Source organism: Haemaphysalis longicornis, unplaced genomic scaffold, assembly GCF_048455015.1.
Source record: "Haemaphysalis longicornis isolate Haplotype H1 unplaced genomic scaffold, Haemaphysalis longicornis Haplotype H1 scaffold_6, whole genome shotgun sequence".
NCBI classification, from domain to species: Eukaryota; Metazoa; Arthropoda; class Arachnida; order Ixodida; family Ixodidae; genus Haemaphysalis; species Haemaphysalis longicornis.
In genome coordinates this window covers 36,030,402-36,050,706 of record NW_027526407.1, presented here as the reverse complement: position 1 = coordinate 36,050,706, position 20,305 = coordinate 36,030,402, and the positions used below count along the sequence as shown (strand labels likewise).

At 45.9% G+C, this 20,305-nt stretch overlaps 1 protein-coding gene across 2 annotated transcripts in view; it reads left to right on the top strand.

Annotated features, from left to right (window-relative positions):
- Nucleotides 1–9,052, top strand: part of LOC144142477 (uncharacterized) — a 65,242-nt gene extending 56,190 nt beyond the window's left edge. For both annotated transcript variants that reach the window (XM_077674019.1, XM_077674018.1), the window contains 2 exons: nt 1,148–1,467; nt 3,980–9,052. In XM_077674019.1, coding sequence (XP_077530145.1) covers nt 1,148–1,467; nt 3,980–5,032 — 1,373 coding nt within the window. In that variant the 3' untranslated portion in view covers nt 5,033–9,052. The remainder of the gene's footprint in view (nt 1–1,147; nt 1,468–3,979) is intronic.
- The last annotated feature ends 11,253 nt before the right edge of the window (nt 9,053–20,305 follow it).

Genomic DNA, 20,305 nt, shown 5'->3' with positions numbered 1-20,305 from the left:
GCCTGATTGAGAGGAATCCGCGCCTGAATGTTAACAAGTTTCTAGCAGCGCTGTACTAATTTATCATTACGTGCGAGCTATTACTCTCTCAGTAGTTTTTCGCGCCTCTTCGGCACGCACAATGCGTTTCCTTGACTCACGCCGATTGGTATGAGTGGCCTCTTGCACCGAATATTGCCCCGTCGCCTGATGGTGGAACATAAAGCATCGCATAAGGCCCGCTTTTTGGTAGCCCCAAGATATGGCATAAAAAGCCCGAGCCAAAAATTCCTCCTGTAACGAGCTGCTGTTGTCACTATAACATTATTGCAGTTATATGTACTCTTAATTTGTGTGCGCGTTCGTGCGTGCGTGTGTGAGAGAGATAAAGAGAAAGAGAAATGATTTTATTTGACGCCCGAAATGGGTTTTGAAGGAAACGCATCTTGAACGACCTTTCCCTTAGCCACCAGCGACGATTTCTTGTATCCTTGCCGCAGCTTGGGCCATCTGGGCTACTGGGATTTATGGCTACGGTGCGGAGCTGAGCAGAAAAGTCTGAGCTGAGCAGCAGTTCTAGCCTTAAGCTTGGGTTCTTTGAGTGTATTGATATCTGTATTGTCATTACTGTCGGTTGTATTTTTGCAGCTCCTGGTAGGATGATGTTATGTTATGTAGGTCTGCTTTGCTCTTTTTCACATAGTGCATAGGTTCGAACAAAAATAAGGATAGCAACAGGTGAAAGTATACGGAGTCGGAAATGTGCATCCAACCACCGCCACATGGCTGCCTTTTTTCTAGTAAGGCTGTGGTGACCCGGCAGATATTTGCATCTGTATAACCTGTAGTGATCATTGATATCCGTAGGTGATTATCCTGTCTTTTTGAGATCTAGTAATGTACAGAAGTATGCGTTTTGAGGCAAGTACCAGTGATACAGTACAGCGCGAAGGTTGACAAAGACTCGAAAGAAACACAGGGCAAGAGGTATCTTTGTGTGCCTTCAAAAACTTTGCCAACTTTGCCGCTGACAAAGTGTTCCGTAGTGCGCTTTTTCTTGGCCTTCCTGTGCGGTTCGTTATGGTGATGGTGTTGGTGTATGGTGGCGTCAGTAATTGTTTTTCCTCTGTCCTACCTTCTTCGCCTTTAACTATCCCGCCCTCTACAGTGTCCTGCCAGCTACTACCTTTCTCGGGCTACCGGTCCGCGGATGGCAACATCTACGCCCTGAGCACGACGAGGCTGTGGTGGCTGCCGCCCCCGAGGCCGGAGAACAGGAGAGTCGTGGACATCTACAATGATGACCCCAACGTCACCTACTGGAAGGCAACCGCGTTACCGCAGAGGCTGGATGGCAGCGCATGGCGGGTGGTATGCGCTAGCGGCGAGCACGTGGTGATCTCCAATGGTTCGCACGTGCACCTGCACAGAACCCGCGCCTCGTCCTGGAGGAACGCCACGCTGGGACAGTCGAGGAATGCAGCACAGGTAGATATTGTTGCGTTCATTCACAGAGGGTGCGTCCTAACTTCCCCTTTGGATGGCTTCGTTGCGGTCTTTAATAAGCCCCTTTGCAATTTGAACGAATCCGACAACAAAGGGTGCGTTCCAATTTCCCCTTTAGACGGCTTCGTTGCCGCCTTCGCGGACAGTACGCCATGTTAAGCCCCATTCCCACTCGAACGAAGCAGTCAACGAAGACTGTTTCGAGGAGACGGCATCAAAGTCACCAACGATACAGGCTACCTTCCTCTCTAAACTAATAAGTGACGCCAGCGCCACCTTTTCGCGTATTAATGTTGTAACGAAAGCACTTGTTCTTTTATTAAAATATTTAGTATAATTTACTAGTGGTGGATATAATTTTGTTTAATTTTTAAATCACGTAATGTTTGTAATAGTAACGTTAATATTATTTACGAAACCTCCGGCTTGCGTTCTCAACATGTCTGCTACGAGGTTGTCGTCTGCGTTGATGTTACGTTCGGGACCGCGGCGCAGTTTCGAATTCTTATTCCTTTAGGCGTCCAGTTAGACTGCTTCGTAAGCTGTCTACCAAGCTGTCCCCGAATTGTAACGCAGCTAACGACTGCTTTGCGGCGACAGCATCGAAGCCAACGACGATGCAGGCTACATTCCCGCCTAACCTGAAAAACGATGCTAGCGCCACCTTTTTGCATAATAATGCTATAACAAACAAGCTTGTTAGTTAAAGGAACCGACAAGAAATTTTTGTGGAGTGTATGTCATCTAGCTCGTATAAAAGCCAGCGTTTTATATACTTGGGTAACCGCGAGGAATTTCTTAATTAATAGGCGGAAATAATTTTAATTTTGCCCTAAAATCTCTCAAGTCTCAAAAGTGGCGGCACGTATTGTCTAAACGTGACACTACCTTATGTGTACGAATAACTCCGTCGTTTTCAATGCGTGATTCAAAAACCGCATGAAAGAACAGGAACAGTTGCACATTACAAGTTTTTAAATACCTCTTTTATTCTCACGTGCAGTTAAAAGTGTGTTGCTGCACGCCTCACTGTTATGATTACAAGCATTCCTTTTGGCGGAACACGTACGGCTGGTAAATCTACATATTCATATTCCGAAAGTTCTAGGGCGCTATCAGAAACACCGTTCCGGGATAAGGTATTTTAAGTGATGCCCTTTCATATGGGATGAAGAAAATATACTCTACAAAAATAGGGCGTCCTTCTCTTTAAGTTATATAGTCCGTAGCATTTACTACTTTTTTTAATGTTTTTATTTACGTTTTACATTGCTAAATGAGTATAACAATGCTGGTATTATTTCTTCGATCGAAAGTTTGGCATGCGTTTGTCAACATGTGTATTACGAGGTTTCCGTTTCCGGTGGTGGCCGCTGCGCCGTTCCCATTCTTGTTGCTTTAGACGTCTAATTAGACCGCTTTTTCAAGCTGTCTACCATGCCCTCTGCGAATAGGAACGCACTTGAAGACCAAATTGACTAGCGGTTTGGTCGTCTTACATGGCCAGCGAAGGCTGTACCTAACCTACCCTAACCTAACTTAACCTAAGCTAACCTAACCTAACCTAACCTAACCCAACCTAACCTAACCTAACGTAACCTAACCTAACCTAATATAACCTAACCTAACCAAACCTAAGCAGCACAAATTTTATTTTGCAGTGGCTGTTGTAGACAAAAAATGCAAAGCATTCACCAAGTCTTGTTGCTTTAGACGTCTAATTAGACCGCTTTTCCAGCCGTCTACCATGCCCTCTGCGAATAGGAACGCAGCGGAAGCACCGAAACTTTGGCACTCTTCAACGGAAACGATATTTCGTTTTCCAAGTCAGTGCACACTGGGAAGTTCCTATTACACCTAGCGGCGTCGAGTGGATTGCTTTGAACACTTCCGCGATCTGCTTCATCAAATGCTCTTACGAGCCTACCATTTCGCCTCTGCGGCCTAGCAAAAACCTTTGTGGCCTAGTAAGTAGCGCTGCAAACGTTCAGTGCTTACGTCCTTGGTTCAAGCACCAAAAACTTCGGGTTGTTTGACGGCAAAAGCGTCAACTTCCCAATTCTGGGAAACACCGTCGCTGTTCTCCGATCAAAATGGCCGCAGCTGCACAGAGTAAATTAAGTTTGGAAAATTGGATTGTCACCTACTTGTTCCTCGCTTTCATTAAATAACCCCTTATTTGATTTGATTAAAGATCCCGTTGAAAATGACAAGTGTGTTATTTTGATGACACAATTTTTCAAGTGGAACGAAGTAGTCTTGTTTTCATGGTTGCTTTAGGTTACACCAATAGAAGTGGTCGCGCACACTAACAAACTCTGATTAGCTAATTCAGTATAATTATTATGAAAAGCATAATTTTTTGTTATTAATCAATGGGAATTGAAGTGTCCGCGCCTCATGTATTAGGTTTTCTCATTTCAGTACTTCTCATTTTACATGCCCTCCTTATCGCCTTTTTGGAAAAAATACTCGTGCCGTTCTCTTGACGCAGGTTTCTGTCGCTATCTGGTGCACTCCAGACGAGGTACAGATCCTCAACCTCAAGAACGGCTCCCTAATGAAGTACCCTGGAAGCGGAGAGGTGAACGTCTCAGAGTCCTCAAGGCTTCCCGTGCTTCCTGCGAAGAAATCGCACACTCACACGTGGCTCGACAACGGCACGGCATACATAATAACTGACCGGTACCACAACGGCAGCGTCCTGTCGAACGGCACCACCATCCTTTGGGAATCATCAGGCCTGACCAAGCACAAGAACTGGAAAGTCGCATTGCAGTGGAACCATGGGAGTTCCGGTTACCCCACCACTTTGGCAAAGTCCTATTCGTGGACTTCTGCTGGCAGCCTCTGGCTCTGGAGACAGCTTGATTCCGAATGCGAGTTATGGGAGTTCAATACCACTGTACACTCCTGGTCCAAGTTCATCTTGGAGCACGTCTCTGGTTACGGACTGCCGATACTTGCGTGGTCGCGACCAGAGGACAACGTTCCATGTTTTTTGTTCGCCGACATTGCTTGCGGCTCGACACCGTACACCTATTGCCATACTCCTGGTGACACCAAAGAGCAGTCTAAGGATCCTCCAACGACAGGTATGTCATCAGTGGAACCGACGCAACTGGCCCCCTCCACTGGAAACTCAACGACGACGTCATCTTACCAAACCACTTCATGTGGCCCCAACACAACGGAGGCAACGGTGGCCTCACCAAAGTCAAGCGCACCTACACATCCAACATTAGTGGCCACCACGACATTGAATCCCTTGCAACGAATAGCCACAACAATGGCAGCCATTATGCCAAGCAAACCAATCGCTAACGACTCGCCCTACTCCGTAGTGGATTCGACCCAGTCGAAGTGGCATCAACACAACTCTGGCATCTTTGGATCCATAATCTTTTTTGGAACGTCAATCACCATATTCGCAATTGTCGGCATCGTCTGGTGCATCCGACACTGCGTACACTTCCCAAAAGAGGCGCTCCTGCTTCGCGACCCACCTTCAGTGAGGTACACGGCAATTCCCGATACGATCGCGTGAAGATGAGATCTTTCTTTATGGCTTAAATCCACGTACGTGGTTTGCCTTCTGGCAAGCCCTCCATGTCTTTCGGCACTGGGATCCAACCCAAAGACGTAACAGCCGAAAGATCTGACAGTCTCTAGGCACTTGCGTTTGAGAAACGTCGATGCAAAGCTGTGGACTGGGCACGATCACCGCTTCCATCGCCCAAGCAGCAACCATCAACCTGGTGCAAGACAAGGCACGCAGCGACACACGTACAATCCTTGGCTCTATGCCATGCGAGAGGACAGTGAAACCCCATGTCATCTACCATTATTTTCTAAATGAGTGTTGCGCATACTTGGCCTCACAGCCATTGGAATTGTTATTTAGTTCGTGTCTGCAAGCCTCAAGTAGGGCCAAAGAAAACAATGCCCAAATTTTTATATTTGTCAAGTTAGATGTAAACGCTCAGCCATTTCACTCAAGGCCTTCTGCTGCCTGTCTCCCAGTTCTGTGTGCGGTGTTTGGTTTGCAAAAAAGGTGAAGATAACCCAGTACTGTCTTTCATAGAGGGACCTTCCTTCCTTTACAGCTAGAGCGCCTCTCAGACGGTATTTTGGGAAGCCTGTGTTGCCTACAGGGGTGGGGCACGTCACTATTTGCTGGAATTTTTTATGGCACGAAGTAAAAAATCAATAAACTCACAAAAATATTAAGATATTAAAACAGGCTTCTAATTCCTACCTAATTTTGCTTCGGTCCTACGTAGCTGTCTACTTTCAGTTGTGATTCCAGCATCGTCTAATTGGCGACAAAATGACAGGCCTCGGTTCTAACCCTCGCTTCATTTTATTTTTATTTTTCTTTTTACCTACTTTACATCTTTTTTTAACGCAAACTCCAGCTCAGCTTTTATGGCTGGTGACTTAAAACAATGCACAAAATGGCAGATGCTTCTACGTTAATATTCAGTTCACCTAACTCAAGTAACATCCTGTGCGTAAGTCCCCGCTCCTTCTCAGATCTTCCTAAAGAAAACTGTCAGTGACATATGCCAAAGCTCAACGTTGAGCCCATCACACGGTGATAATCAAGGAGACATCGTGTGCGTGTGTCATCGCACCGTGTTTCCGTTAAAAACAAGTGGTTTTCTGTAGGTGTAACCGTGAGTAGTTTGGATCTTAAGCCACTGTGAGCTCTCTCTCACAGCGCAGTGGCTGCCTTCGTTTGATGTTTCCACCCCCTTTCGTGTGACCAGACTAAACCGGCTGCGGAAAGTTGTAGTTTAAAACGCCCCCGAAAGCCGCGAAGGCAAACTTTGTTTTGTTGTTTGAACACGAACTTGGTTGAAAGATGCTGAGTAGGAGGAAGCTTTGTTTTGTTGCAGGGTTTGTAGTTAGGCAAGTTGTTACATCATTTAACGAAACAGCCCGACGCACAGGATGAAGGTAAGAAAATAAGGCACAGCGCCTGTGTCGTCTTTTCTTCCATTCGTCCCGTGTGCCGGGCTGTTTTGTTTTGTTATTTGCACACGCACTTGGTTGAAACATGCTGAGTAGGAGAAAACTTTGTGATAAAGCCTCAAAATATGTTCAATTCACATATACACAATGAAATCACGTAACCGTTTAACAATATAAAACGCTTTCGAACCTATTTTAGTACACTCGTAATTGCAGTGATACGAAAGGTGTGGTGTTAAGGCACAACAAATCATCGTTTACAGTCTTCTCAAAATGAATCGCATCCAGCTCAGCGATGTTCGAAGTACAAATTTAACGAACCCGTACAGCCAATTGCTACTTTGATGACCAAACTAATTCACACCTCTGCCACAATTTACATATCTTGTAGCGTGCTTCTTGATAATGTAACCAGTATTTGGCCGACTTGTCCCGGCAGAGCACAAAAGAAGCTTTAGGAACTGGTTTAAGTTTCCCGTGCGCTGCATTTGTTCAATTATGTGCGCCTTTCTTTTTTTGTGGCTTAACATGATCATGTCATGCTCGTTCCATTATTTTTACCATATATCGCTCCGTTTCTTCCCTGCAGACATAATTCTGTGAATCTGCTTCCGACGTACAAGTGGCCAAGTGAATGTGATTACGAATTTGCACTTGCCGTTGTGTCCTTCCAAACACACAGATTTCAAAACGAACTTGCCGGGAAAACTAGCAACTTCAGCCAAACCACAGTTTTACTAGTAATCTGTCACTTGGTTTTTTGGTGTTTGCGCATGTAGATACGTTTCAGTCACCCTCCTGTCGTATTTTTATTTACAAGTTAACTCTGTCTTGTAATAGGTTTAGACAGCATTGTACATATCAAGAAAAAGTAGCTTTCGATGTTGCCCTGTCGACAACTATTTCTTGTTGCCTTCAAACGGTATGAGCACACTGCCGTTTGCCGTCCTCTAATGCCAAACCTTCATTTGAGAACCAAGTGAATGAGTAATAATTAATGTGGCTGCAATTGTGGCTCAGCTGTAAAGTTCATGTGCCATCGAAGAAGTTTCGTCCCAACAAGGTGTTAAAAAAGTGATCGCTTGTTCTCAATAATTTTCTTCAGAAATTCACTAGTTTTGTTGTCATAACCAAGTAAATGTTATGCTCATATGACTATATAAATTTGACCATATATGTTATGTAATGGTCAGATATGTATATGTTATTGTCATATACGTTGTGACCATATAAATGTCACAACCAAGTAAAATAACAGCTCCTAAGAAGGATACGTCAATGAGCAAAAGTACAGGCAGGTATAGTTTCAATCAAAAAGCGCCAGCTGGTGCACTGAGCATCCAACATGATATACGAAGCAAGGGGTCAAAATTTTTAATGTTAAAGTCGAAATAATCGTACAATCATGGTCACCAATGCAATTTTCCAAACTTTTGTTCAAATCTTGCTGTGAGTGGTTAAATATATGCCTCATTCAGAGCCAACTAGTGCGGTTGTTTCTGTGCGGTTGTAAATCTGTCACTACGTCCCATACAAAACTTCAAAGCTGTTTTAATGTACGCATCAATGCCGTGAAATTTAAAGTCATCATCAAATTGTCTCACAAATTATTGTTAAAAAATTTTAGAATTAATATTTGCAAAGTGCGTAAACTACATCTCGGTAATTGTCAAGACACCAGAAGCAACGTGTGATGTTTTATTCACATAGTGGACGCACTCAGTGATATAAATGCGTATTATAATTCCATAAATTAGACAAAGGGAATCCCTAATCTCATTTAACGAGCTATACACTCCGTTTTCCTAGAAATTGAGCGGTCGATAATAACGACACAGCGGACAATATCTTTGTTTGTTCAAGCAGCACAAGTTGTAGTTACGTAAGAACTTGCATGGTTCAGCGTCGTTTTCAATCCGTTATGGTTAGCAGCCGGAAAATGTCTATACGCAATGTGGCATTTACTAGCGTATCATTCACCAAGTCCGAGGTACTACTCATTCTGAATTACACGGGACATGTCATTTTCTACAATTTCATGTTGCTGAAACGGGACAAGCACTTAAACGCATACCGCACGAAAGACTGCATTAACACGTGGCCAGTTATTATCCGTACGGCATCACAAGTTTAGTCCGTTTTCTGGTACTGGCGCCGTTCTGGCAAGCATACATGCGGTGCTACTGCAGTTTTAGTCGTGCTAGGTGACAAGGTTCTTACAACTTGTTGGTATCATGTTTACATTATAGCGAAAGTAAAATCCATTACGACGTGTGTAAGAAATTTCAAAGCGCCACAAACTACTACGAAACTGTCAGAAAACAGCTAAACCAATGTTTCCTATCCATCACCCCCCTCGCCCCTTACCCTACTGTTATAGGATACTCAATTTACGAGTTGAGAAATGCGGTCATGTGTAAGCTAGCAATTGCAAGTGCAAACGTTGGCAGCTGTCATTGTAAATATGAATGTGCATTTGAGTGGTTTTCTGTCACGTACACTGCGTTGTCGGATCTTGGTGCTAAATGTGCGCGCGGAGGGCTTATCGTGCCCTGCTCTGGAACTGTACAGCTACAACCCTAATAACATGTTCCTGAAACTGTTGCTTCGTCTGTCATTTCTGTCTATCTGCCTGAACTATAACATCGACACTGGCGCTTTTACATTTACGTGCTTACATGAGTATATATTTAGTAAGTTTTTTTCAGTATGTTTGTCTATTTGTTTCTTTCTTTCTTTATTTATTTATATATTTGTTTGCTTATTTGTTCCTTCCGTTTGTTTGTTTGTTTGTTTGTTTGCTTGCTTGTTTGTTTTTTGTTGTTTGTTTGTTTGTTTGTTTGTTTGTTTGTTTGTTTGTTTGCTTGCTTGCTTGCTTGCTTGCTTGCTTGCTTGTTTGTTTGTTTGTTTGTTTGTTTGTTTGTTTGTTTGTACGTACGTAAGTATTTCTTGCTTCGCAATGCAGTGATGTGTATATACCAAAAATACAACTACATGCACGCCACAACTATCACTTTTTGCCATTTTACTTCTAAGTGCATGTTATTGCATGAAGCTGGCTGCGCACTGCGTTACAAGAATTCAAAAAATTACATGGATGGGGCGAGCGCAAGCTAACAGCTTTTAACTTCATGATTAACGAAGCCGTAATAACACGTCATAGACAACCTTTGTTAAAATGTTTAAGCAGCGCCAAATTTTTCCCGTTCACAAAGAATTCGGATCAAAAACTTAACTTTAATGTGAGTGAAATGTTTTATGACCGCAAGAAAAATGTTACTTTCGCCAGCTTCGTGGCCAGTGGAGTGGAATAAACTTTATTATAAGGCTGCAAAACTCGCGTGCGCGTGCGCGCACGCTAGTCGACCGGGCCTAGGTCACCATCCGGGGGACATCATGGCTTGGGTTCTTCTCCCCACATGAGGGGTGTCGCAAGTCTGCCTCGTTGCCGCCTCTTGGGCTTGCTGGATGGCCCAGCCGCTGCTAGTCGCGACGAAAGGGTTCCTGACTTTGCTTCTTCGGAATTTTCATTGCAATTCCACAGCATGTGCGTTAGAGTAGCCGTCTCCCTTCGGCAGACCCTGCACTTGCTGTCCGGGTAGGCATCGGGGTATAGTTTGTGTAGGAGTAGCGGCGTTAGAGGGTTCCGGTCTGTAGTTGTCTGAAGATTACGGCCTGGGCTCTGTCCAGCTTGTCGCTGGATGGAGGGAGAGTCCTGCGAGCCAGGCGATACGCTTTGGTGATCTCGTGGTAGTTGACGAGTCTGTCCTTAGTGCTGAACCAGAGTTGTGTGTCCTCTTCGTTGCCAGCGCGGAGAGATAGAGCGCGCGCTGCGACGTGGGCCGACTCGTTTCTGTTTTATTTTGTCCCTGAGACCTTGCCTTCGTGAGCTGGGAACCAAGTGATGTGTTTCTGGTTATGAAGGTGGGCTCGCTCCAGGATGGGGACCGCTGTGGGTTAGATCTCCCCTTTGGCATAATTCCGTACTGCTTGGCACGAGTCGCTGAAGACTGTGGCGCAGCCTTGGTCGGCAAGCGCCAGGGCTATGGCCACCTCCTCAGCCTCCTCGGATTTGACACAATTTATACTTGCAGCGGATCTTGTTGTGCCTGCAGCGTCAACTACCGCCACGGCGTAGCGGCTGCCGCCCGCGTATTCTGCAGCGTCGTCGAAAACGAGCGCCAGGGTCCTCGCTGTGTTTGTCCGTGAGGGCCTTGGCTCGGGCTTGGCGCCTGCCTTTGTTGTGTTCTGAGTGAACTTTCCTAGGTATTGGGTCTATGCGTAGGGCTTGGCGAACTTCGTTGCTGAGCGTGCTCTTGTTTCTTTGCTGTCGGTGGTATCTGATCTGCAGTTTTTCGAGGGTTTTGCGGCATGTCCTGATTGCTGATAGCCTTTCGAGTTGAGACACTCTTTGTGCTTCTGCTATCTCTTCGAGCGTGTTGTGAATTCCTAGTTGTAGCAGCAGATAGGTGTTCGTGGTGTCCGGTAGGCCGAGGGCGATCTTGTGAGCCTTGCGTATCAGTATGTCGATCTTTTTTTTACCTTGGTACCATCGGTGATATGCAGTCATGTAGGTTACGTGACAGACCACAAACGCTTGAATTAGGCGGACAAGATTGTCCTCCTTCATGCCACCCCGTTTCGAGGTTACTCGTTTGAGTAGCCGGGTGGCGTTGGCTGTCTTGTATATGAGACGGTTGACCATGTCCCCATTCCTCCCATGAGATTCGGTTATCATTCAGAGGAATCTGATCTTCGGTACCGTGGGTATGTGGTACCATCCTTGGTGCATATCGAGATCTTGTCCCGTTCCCTTTGCGGTTTACTCTTGTGTCCTCTTGCCAGTTGGTACAAGAGTAGTTGCGACTTCTTTGGTGAACATTTGAGGCCAGTGTCTTGGAGGTAATCTTCGATCTCGTTGACCGCTCTCTAGAGTAGTCTCGATGTGTCCGTCGCTGCCTTTGCATACCTATAGGGTAATGTCGTCGGCGTAGATCGTATGTTCGGCGTCCTCAAGCTTCTCGAGTCTCTCGGCCACTCCGATAATGACTAGATTGAAGAGCATTGGGGGGATTACAGACCCTTGTGGGGTGCCCTTGTGCCCCACGGTACGTTCGCCGACTCTTAAGTCTCCCGCCAAGAGTTCCGCGCTTCTGTCCGTTAGAAAGTCTCTAACGTAGTTGTAGCTGCGCTCTCCCAGGTTGAGTCGATACTTGTCTTAGGATTGCAGCGTGTTCGATTTGATCAAATGCACTCGGTAGGTCGGAACCTAATATGGCTTTGTTGCCGCTGGTCTGGCCGTCTAGCAAACATTTCAGTCGCGCTCGAGAAGAAAACCTGTGTTTTGAATTTTTCGTGGCCTATTCAGTCACTGTCATGACCCAGAAACTTTTGGCAAAGACCGCACATGTGATGGAAAGTGCTTCTGCTCCTGCATGCCAAAGCCTAACAACATAGTGGACGTAAAATATCATCACCTCCAATCGTTTCACCTGCCATAAGCACAGTTGTAAGATCATTTACACTTCTAAGCATCGGTTTCAGTTTCAGTTTATTATTCGTTCAAAATAACAAAGTTCACAGTCAGTAGTATGCAGACGAGGGTCTCAAAGTCGGGCGACTGCAGCGGGACCCTCGGTTAACAATAACATTGAAAAGATTAATTATACAGCAAGCAAAATTACACAACGAAAGTGAATAGTGAAAGTACTAGAAAACCACAACAAACAAACAATTAAGCATCCTCAATGCGACACAAGTGCATGGTAATCAGTTATACAAACAGACATAAGTATGTCATAAGAGAGAAAACCTATATTTACAAACATTTTCAAATTACGGGCACACTTTAACATCAGAACTAATTATTGTTGTCAACCTAGTTATACAAGATGAAGTTTTTAAGTTCATGTTTGAATGCATGCAAAGAAGATGATGATTTTAGAGTATAGGGCAAGTTATTTCATAATTTAATCACCGTGAAGGACGAAGTCATTTGGCCATAGTTGGTGTTACATTTAGGTAAAAGAAAGTTGTGATTGTGGGCGAACCTAGTGCTATTGGTGTTAGTGAGTAATCTAGGACCGATTAAATCCAACGCAAGCTGTTTGTTAAGCTGTTTAAATAACATTATGATTAAGTGAAAGTTAAACAAGCCAGACACAGTAAGAATGCAGTTAGCCTGAAGGAGTGCAGTAGCATTACAATAAAATGAACTGTTGGTAATCAATACTCGAAAAGTGTATGCTCGTCAAAATAAATACTCGTAAAACTTTGCTTACGGCAACTTTTGCTTACGGCAACGACGGGTGGCTTTCCCGCAGCACTTCGGATTAGAAGATGGCGGTCGGTCACGCAACTCTCCGCTCCCTGCGGGAGAACTCTAGTGTTGCGCTATGAGAGCGAGTGCCGTCTGCTAGAGGGGAAAGTTCCGCTCGGAAGCTCAGGTTCTCACCAGTTCTGGCTGCGTACTGCAAAAGAAATAACTGTTCCCGGAACTTGCTCGGAATTTGGTTGGGGCTAGCCCAATTCGCGATTTATTTGAAACGGGTCGTATTATGCAAGGAGTAATGGAATTTTGAGCGGTGGCTAAAATATCAAGAACGACAGCGTTTTAAATGAATGTTTTCGTGTCAGTGGATGTCAAGTGTGTACACGACTTCGCTTGCCATGCCAACGGCGGAAATTATTTAGCAGGATTACATCAAGGTGGCGGCGCGTATTATTTACCCCCTTCAATTGACTGTCGCTGTTCTGGTGCTTTCGGCATGCAAGCAGTACAAAGATAAACTTAATGAAATAGAACCTAAACGAAGTACCGGTGAACAGGAGCAAACTTAACCTTTTTGGTCGTTTTAAAATGGGTACTACAGCATTAAAACACGCCGCCTTCTGCTGGCACAGAAGTGTGCTGAGAATTCAAATATACCGCCGTCATCGGCTGCAGCTGCTCAAAAACGCAGAAAACTCGACGAGAATGAAAACGGATAGTATTGCCGCCACAGTCAAGTTTCTGCGCCCGCCCCAACTTGTGGCGTTAAAAATCGTGAAAGCAGAAAAGGAAGGCACGTGTTCCTGCAGCGAAAGGTAAGATAACTGCCTTGAAATATCACGGAGGTATAGCGCAGCTTTTTTAGTTGCAATGCACTTCTTAAGCGACCCTGAACCTGCGTCCACCGGCGATGTCCGCGCACGTGGAGATGGGCGCGCGCAGCCTGGCCGCAGACATGGCATATACCCACGTGGGGGATTGGCCAGGAATCTCCTCGTCTTCCTTGGCAACGGGGGGAGATGGGCGCGCGCTGCCTGGCCGCTGACATGGCACATACCCACGTGGGGGATTGGCCAAGAATCGGGCGTGAGAAGGGCTAATGCACCTGCTTAAAGGAGTACTGACACGAAATTTCAAAGCTGAGATCCGTTCTAGCAATCAAGTACAATGACAACACAAATAGGTGTCTGTGAATAAATGCATCTTTCTTTCTTTGTAGTCGTGTGTGTGTGTGTGTGATCTCTCTTTCGCGAACATTACCGAACCGCGCAAATTCAACTCGTGCATTCGCACTTTCACATTCTTCCCCTCGGGGAAATGTGGGGAATTTTTACTTGAAATTCTCGAAAGCGCATACTACCATCAACAAAATATTGCCACGCCAGCTGCTTGAAACACCACAGGTCCTCAGCAATACTTCGAATTTCTCCGCTTTTTTTTTTCAGCGTACATGCAAAAGCGCTGCCGAATAAAAATAAATTAAAGTAGTTACACTCAACGTGAAAGCTGTCGGAAGTTCGGAACAGCTACCTATACATAAAATGGTAGAAGCTTCCCTGCGAAATTACCTCGCACGTTCGACAACCAAGCTGCACATCGGCTGTACCACACAACACGTTAGCCAATGTTTGTACAACGAAGCTGTATATGGCTAAGGTGCCGGGGTCTCGCGCTGGCGGCAAGCATTTACTAAGCGGCGTGCGTACAGCGTGTGGAAAAACTCATAAAAATAAAAAAGGTTTTACGGCCTCCATATCTAGAACCTTCCTTTCAGCCATACATTTGAGTTTCAAGGTGAAGCTTAAAGGGTAAGGGTGTAACCTCTGGCTTTGTAAGCTGGCTTTCCAACATTAAGGGTCACACAGTGAAGCATGTCCATGTATGGAGGCAGCATGATTAGGGCTCAACTTTCTACTCCTCTTCACCCCTGGCGCCTCTCTGGCAAGTTGTTTGTGCCCCTCGCTACGGGCAGCCACCTGTATATATTTATTTATTTATTTCACATACCCTCAAGCGCTTACGCATTGTAGAGGGGAGTGGAATACATAAAAAAAGATAGAAAATGTAGGTGAACATAACTGCGGCACAAAAAAAAACACTCACGCAAAAAACAAGTGGGCTGACATGTTGCACTGGTAATACAAAAATTGACAAAACAGTAGCACTGCAAAAACAACATTACAAACAGCATAAGTAACGCGAAACCGCACACGTAATATAACAATATGAAAATTATTCATACCGCATCGTCGCCCAAGAAAAAGGCACATAATGTCTGACGAAAAAAGAGAAAAGTCCGTTATCTGCGCAATTTCGCAAGGTAGACGATTCCAGTCATTGGCCGTATTTGCAAGTAATGAATAAAAAAAGGTATTCGTGCGGCATTGTGTTATCGCGACTTTATGTTGGTGATCTATACGAGAAGAGCGGTACGCAGGCAGCGAAATGAGATTGTTTTTAAATGAGGCATGATTATATATCTTGAAAAAGAGACTAAGGAAAAGATACTTTACTCACTTGCCTTCCCCTTCCTGAGCTGTGGGAAAACCCGACGACTAGCGCCGGCTTGGATGCGCAGCAACTCTTGCTGTACGTCCAGCGGTGAGACAGCACGGTCGTCCCGTGGTCTCCTGGATTCAGGGGCTACTCCCACATCACCAGGCTCTCAATAAAGTTTTTTTAAAGCAAAGCTTTCTACCTCTACCAGCCAGCGGTTCCTTCGTGGCGTGCGGCACAAGAAACTCCCAACGCGGCCGGGGAGGGACAGGGCGGTTGTCACTCACGGAGCACAGTGTAGATGGCGCGGCGATTGGTTACCCAGCGTTCCCCGCGCGCGAGTGTCTGCTCACATCGGCGGGCGCGTCGGCGAGACGCGTTTGTCGTCTGCTTTAGCGACGACTGTTTTGGGCCTGTTTTGGCGCAGCTTCGCGTCCATTGCGCGCTTCGTTCGCACGACTTGATTAACTTGATCGACAGCACCTTCTGCGTAACCCAGACCCGACGGAATTAAGTGGTAGTACGGCAAAGAACCGTTAAGGATTGATTTGCATGGCGGGACAACAAAATGTAGATACCACATACAGTTGTCTTGCGGCTACAGAAATGCTACCTTTTCCGCACTGCTTGCCACGAATGGGATGCCGTTTTCTAAATTGGTGAATACCAATTCGGTTGTAGTTTAAGAGGTATTACGAAAGGCGAAAGGAGCAACTAGGTCTGATAGCCATTATAAGAGTTCCCTCAGCTTTCTCGAAATTCTCGGACATACTAAACTATTTTAAATCGGTATAAATGAGAATCACTAAGCTCATATGCCAAATTGTTTCGGTGTACGCGCTTGTGTCGCGCGGTTATGTAGCCCCGAGCCAGCACATCAGGATAACTAGGTTCCGCTGTCTCCCCCTTCGAATGACGCTCCTGCCGTCTTCTTTCTGCTGACGGACGTCCGGGCTACAGCAGCGGCGTCCGCCGTACATGCAAAATGCACAGCGGAACAAAAATTAATTGAAGCAGTTCCACTCAACGTAAAAGCTGTCGGAAGTGCGGAACAGCTACATATACATAAAACGGTAGTAGCTTCCCTGTGAAATTACTTTGCACGATTAGACAGTTAAGCTCAACGTCGACTGTACCATACAACACGTTAGCCAATGTTTGTACAACGAAGCTGTATACGGCTGGGATCCCGGGGTCTCGCGCTAACGGCAACCATTTGCTAAGCGGCGTGCGTTCAGCGTGTGAAAAATTCATAAAAATAAAAAAGGTCTTCTGGCCTCCATACCTTGATATAAGACGGCTTATACCGCTACGGTAAAAACCTTCTTTCCCGCAATGCATTTGAGTTTCGAGGTGAAGCTTAAAGCGGAAGGGTGTAACCTGTGGCTGTGTAAAGCTGGTTTTCCGGCATTAAAAGTTGCACAGTAAAGCATGGCCATGCATGGAGGCAGTATGGATAGGGCCCCACTTTAGACGCCTCTTCACCGCTGGCGCCTCTCTACCAAGTTGTTTGTGCACCTCGCTATGGGCGGCCACCTTTACCCACTTCCTTTCTCCTCCCTGAGCTGTGGCAGAACCTGACGAACAGCGCCGGCTTGGGAGCACAGGAACTCCTGGTGTCCAGGGCTGAGACAGCACGGTCGTCCCGTGGCCTCCTAGATTGAGGGGCCACTCCCACATCACCAGGCTCTCAATAAAGTTTTTAACACTAAAGTTTTTTATTCCCGGATACACCAAGATTTCCCTGACGTCATATCCGTCACGGAAATGACGCCTGTACAACGAAGCAAGCAGCCTGTAAAAAGTGCACCCCAGCACACAGGGTACTCTTGCGGGGAAGCAACCTTCAGTACTGAAGTGTCACTTAGGGTTGTTCGTTTTCGGGTTTTATATTTGAATACGAAAGTGTTTTATGCCGGATGCACCAAGATTTCCATGACGTCATATCCGACGCGGAAATGACGCCAGTACAACTTTGCCGAAGCGACCCGCCAGCAGGACGTCGCTCGCCAAGCACACCCACAGGACAGCCACCGACCCGCAAATCATGAGCTGCACATTTCACTTTCGTTTTTTACTTAACAGTTTTTCCTCTTCCTTCTCCCCCTGACATAGCGCAACGCAGCGCTCTGTTCGATGGCCACCTGTTCGGCGCACTAGAGACTTCGCTGTGATTGACGTAGCTGCACTATCATAAAGCGTCACTGTTTATACCCACAAATTGTGTCCCAGGCAACACCAATTGAACATCTGAAAAAAGGGCCAAACTCTCATGTCCCAAACTGCACAACCCATGGGCATCCTTGGGACTGCCTCACCTGGATAGTCCTAAAAATGTCTGGAAACGGATGTGATCGAGATTTATGCGCAAGCACGTGCATGGGATGATGATGATCATGTTGATTTGCAGAAGCGTAATGTGACTTCAGTCAGCCCAGTGTTTTATTCTTGTGTATACGGGGGCGTTCAGTACAGGTCTGCGCCCCCTTTTCACCGGCGCCCTGGGCGACCACCCTGGTCGTCCATCCCTAAGACCGGCACTGCCTTCAACACCGTAGTCATATGTCATAACCATTCGAGTTGAGAGTCAGTTATGGTAACGATGGTGACGATAGAAATTCAGGACACAAAAGCCGCCTTCGAGTAGTCTGGACAACGCTGTGTGCGCCATTTTGCGGTGGCATAGGACAAACCTCCTCATTGCATTTGAATGTGAATAAATAACGCATGCTGCGGATATGCACCTTCCGTATGCAGTCATGACGAAAGCCAATTCTTGAAGAAGGGAATGTATGCCATACAACCTGAAGAAAATATCCACACAAACTTTGTAAGCCTCCCAAACATTCGCAAACCTGCTAAGAAGATGTTTGTGAAGGTGCTAGAAAAATGCTTAGTCTAGCTAGAGACGATTGTTTTCAGCTTGCGGATTTTTTTTCTTCTAGCTGGAAGTAAACTCAACACAGCTAGAAATGAACAAGAAACTGAATTTATAGGTAGAAATTCTGCCAGTTTCTAGCTAGAATATTTCTAGCTAGACGAAATTTCTGATTCACTATTCCATCTAGAAAAACATACATTTTCACCTGGGAAAGCAGGTGCTGCCAACCTTTGGAGCTGGAATGCCGAGCTGCACGCAGCCAACACGGCAAGGGCCGGACGGTAATTCGGGGAAATTAGCTTTTTTTCGACCTATGCAAAGAAAGGAAGTGAAGACGTTATCTGGCTAACTGTGAAGGTAGTGGGCAAAGTCAATAGGAAGCTACCTTGCTTTTTTCCTGTCTAACCCCATTTGAGGTTAAAAGTGCCATGTCAGCCTTCAGGTAATACTGACAAGGGAAGGGTGTTCTGACGTCGTACGGGCCGGGTGCCGCATACTTCCCCGCGGGCCACAAGCGGCCCGCGGGCCGCAGGTTGCCGACTCCTGTCCTAAAGCCTTAAAGCGCGCGATTTCTAGCGCAGGCACTGCTGTCACTCACAAGCAGAGTGTAGCAGACGACTGCGGCCCGAGTCTCAAAGCTGATGTCAGGAGCCAGGGGGCGCCACTCAAACATCTCACCGCCAATATGAAAGTATGCACTGAAGTGTTATATTATCTCTATGGCAGTGTTGTTGTAGCTGGGGAGAAGTTTATGCGGCTTTATTCTTTACGCGGCTAAATCCCCCGTTGACACCAAGGAGCTTTAAAAAATGCTTGGTTGACGCCGAAACAGAGTTCTTTGCATACGTACGGTAGTGTAACGTTTGTACACTACATGGCGCCACCTTCCTGGTTACGAAAAGTTTTGTGGTAAATTAAAATGATTTTCACGAGTTAATTTCAAAATTTCTTGTAGTTCCCGCCTATATAAAATGCTGGCTTTCATATGAGCTAGCTGATATGCCCTCCACAAGAATCGGTTGGCAGGGTTAACTTTGCCCGGTTTTGTGGCACTTCCTTGCCCTGCTCCAGCGCTGTTTCTGGAAAATCTCTCTCTCATTCACAAGCTGACCCCAACAATAAAGAGGGGGCACAGGCTATTACCCCTCACCCCTTTTCCAACACCTGTTGTCATGCCTCGCTTCCATCTCTTCAGTTGTTAACCGTATCCACTTCACTGCAGTCCATTATGCACTTCAAAAACCCACCAAGGAAAATTATCTTGTAACTATGACGGACTTTTCTTTGTGATGGACCGATCTTTTACCAACCGGCCTATTACGAAATGCCATTTTATGAATGGGCATACATTTTAAGCACTCCTGTATGTTTTAAGCACTGCAGCATGGTGCAAACTTTACACATACAGTCGAACACGGATATATCGAACACGGATATATCGAATTATTGTCTATATCGAACAGTGCAAACATCCACTTGAAAATCCCATGCAAAAGTATAGGGCTGTTGTGCGCATGTATCGAACTCCTGATCACGGGCAAATTCGATATATCGAATTCCGCGCCGAAGGTTCCCCTAAAAGTTTGCGTCCTCTGATGGGGTGGAGTTGATGATAATGTTCACTCATCGCAGGCGCTGCCTGGCTTGGTGAGACAGATGCGGCGTCTGCGGCATTATGTCGCTTCGATGGCTTTCAACAGCTGTTTTCACGCTAGCACTAGGGGCAGCTCCATGATAGCTAGAACGCGGATAGTGGTTGGGGTGAAAGGACATAAGGGAGCAAAAGAAATTGACCGGAGGCACTCTTTTTCTGTGATTGAGCTGTTTGGTGGCTCGTGCAGGGGGACCGATGCGGCGTTGTATGTTTGTTTTGTACAAGGCATTCATTTCGGAGCAACGAAGACGGGAATTCGTCGGGTGCAGGATGCTGAAAAGATGTTGGTTGAAAAGGCGTTCGGAATTCCTCGCAGTAGTTTTGACTGCAGCCGAGGTTACGCCAGCGTTATTCGCATCTGTTGTGGCACAGTGTACATCGTTGATTTTCTCATTTGTGCGTGTTTGTAATCTTGAAGACAACTTGGCGAACTTTACGACGAAGAAGAAAAAACAAGCGAAGCTCAAAGACATTTCAATGATAAATAAAGTGCGGTGGTCATCATGCTGCGGTTCGAATTTTCCGTGCTTTGACGGCCAAA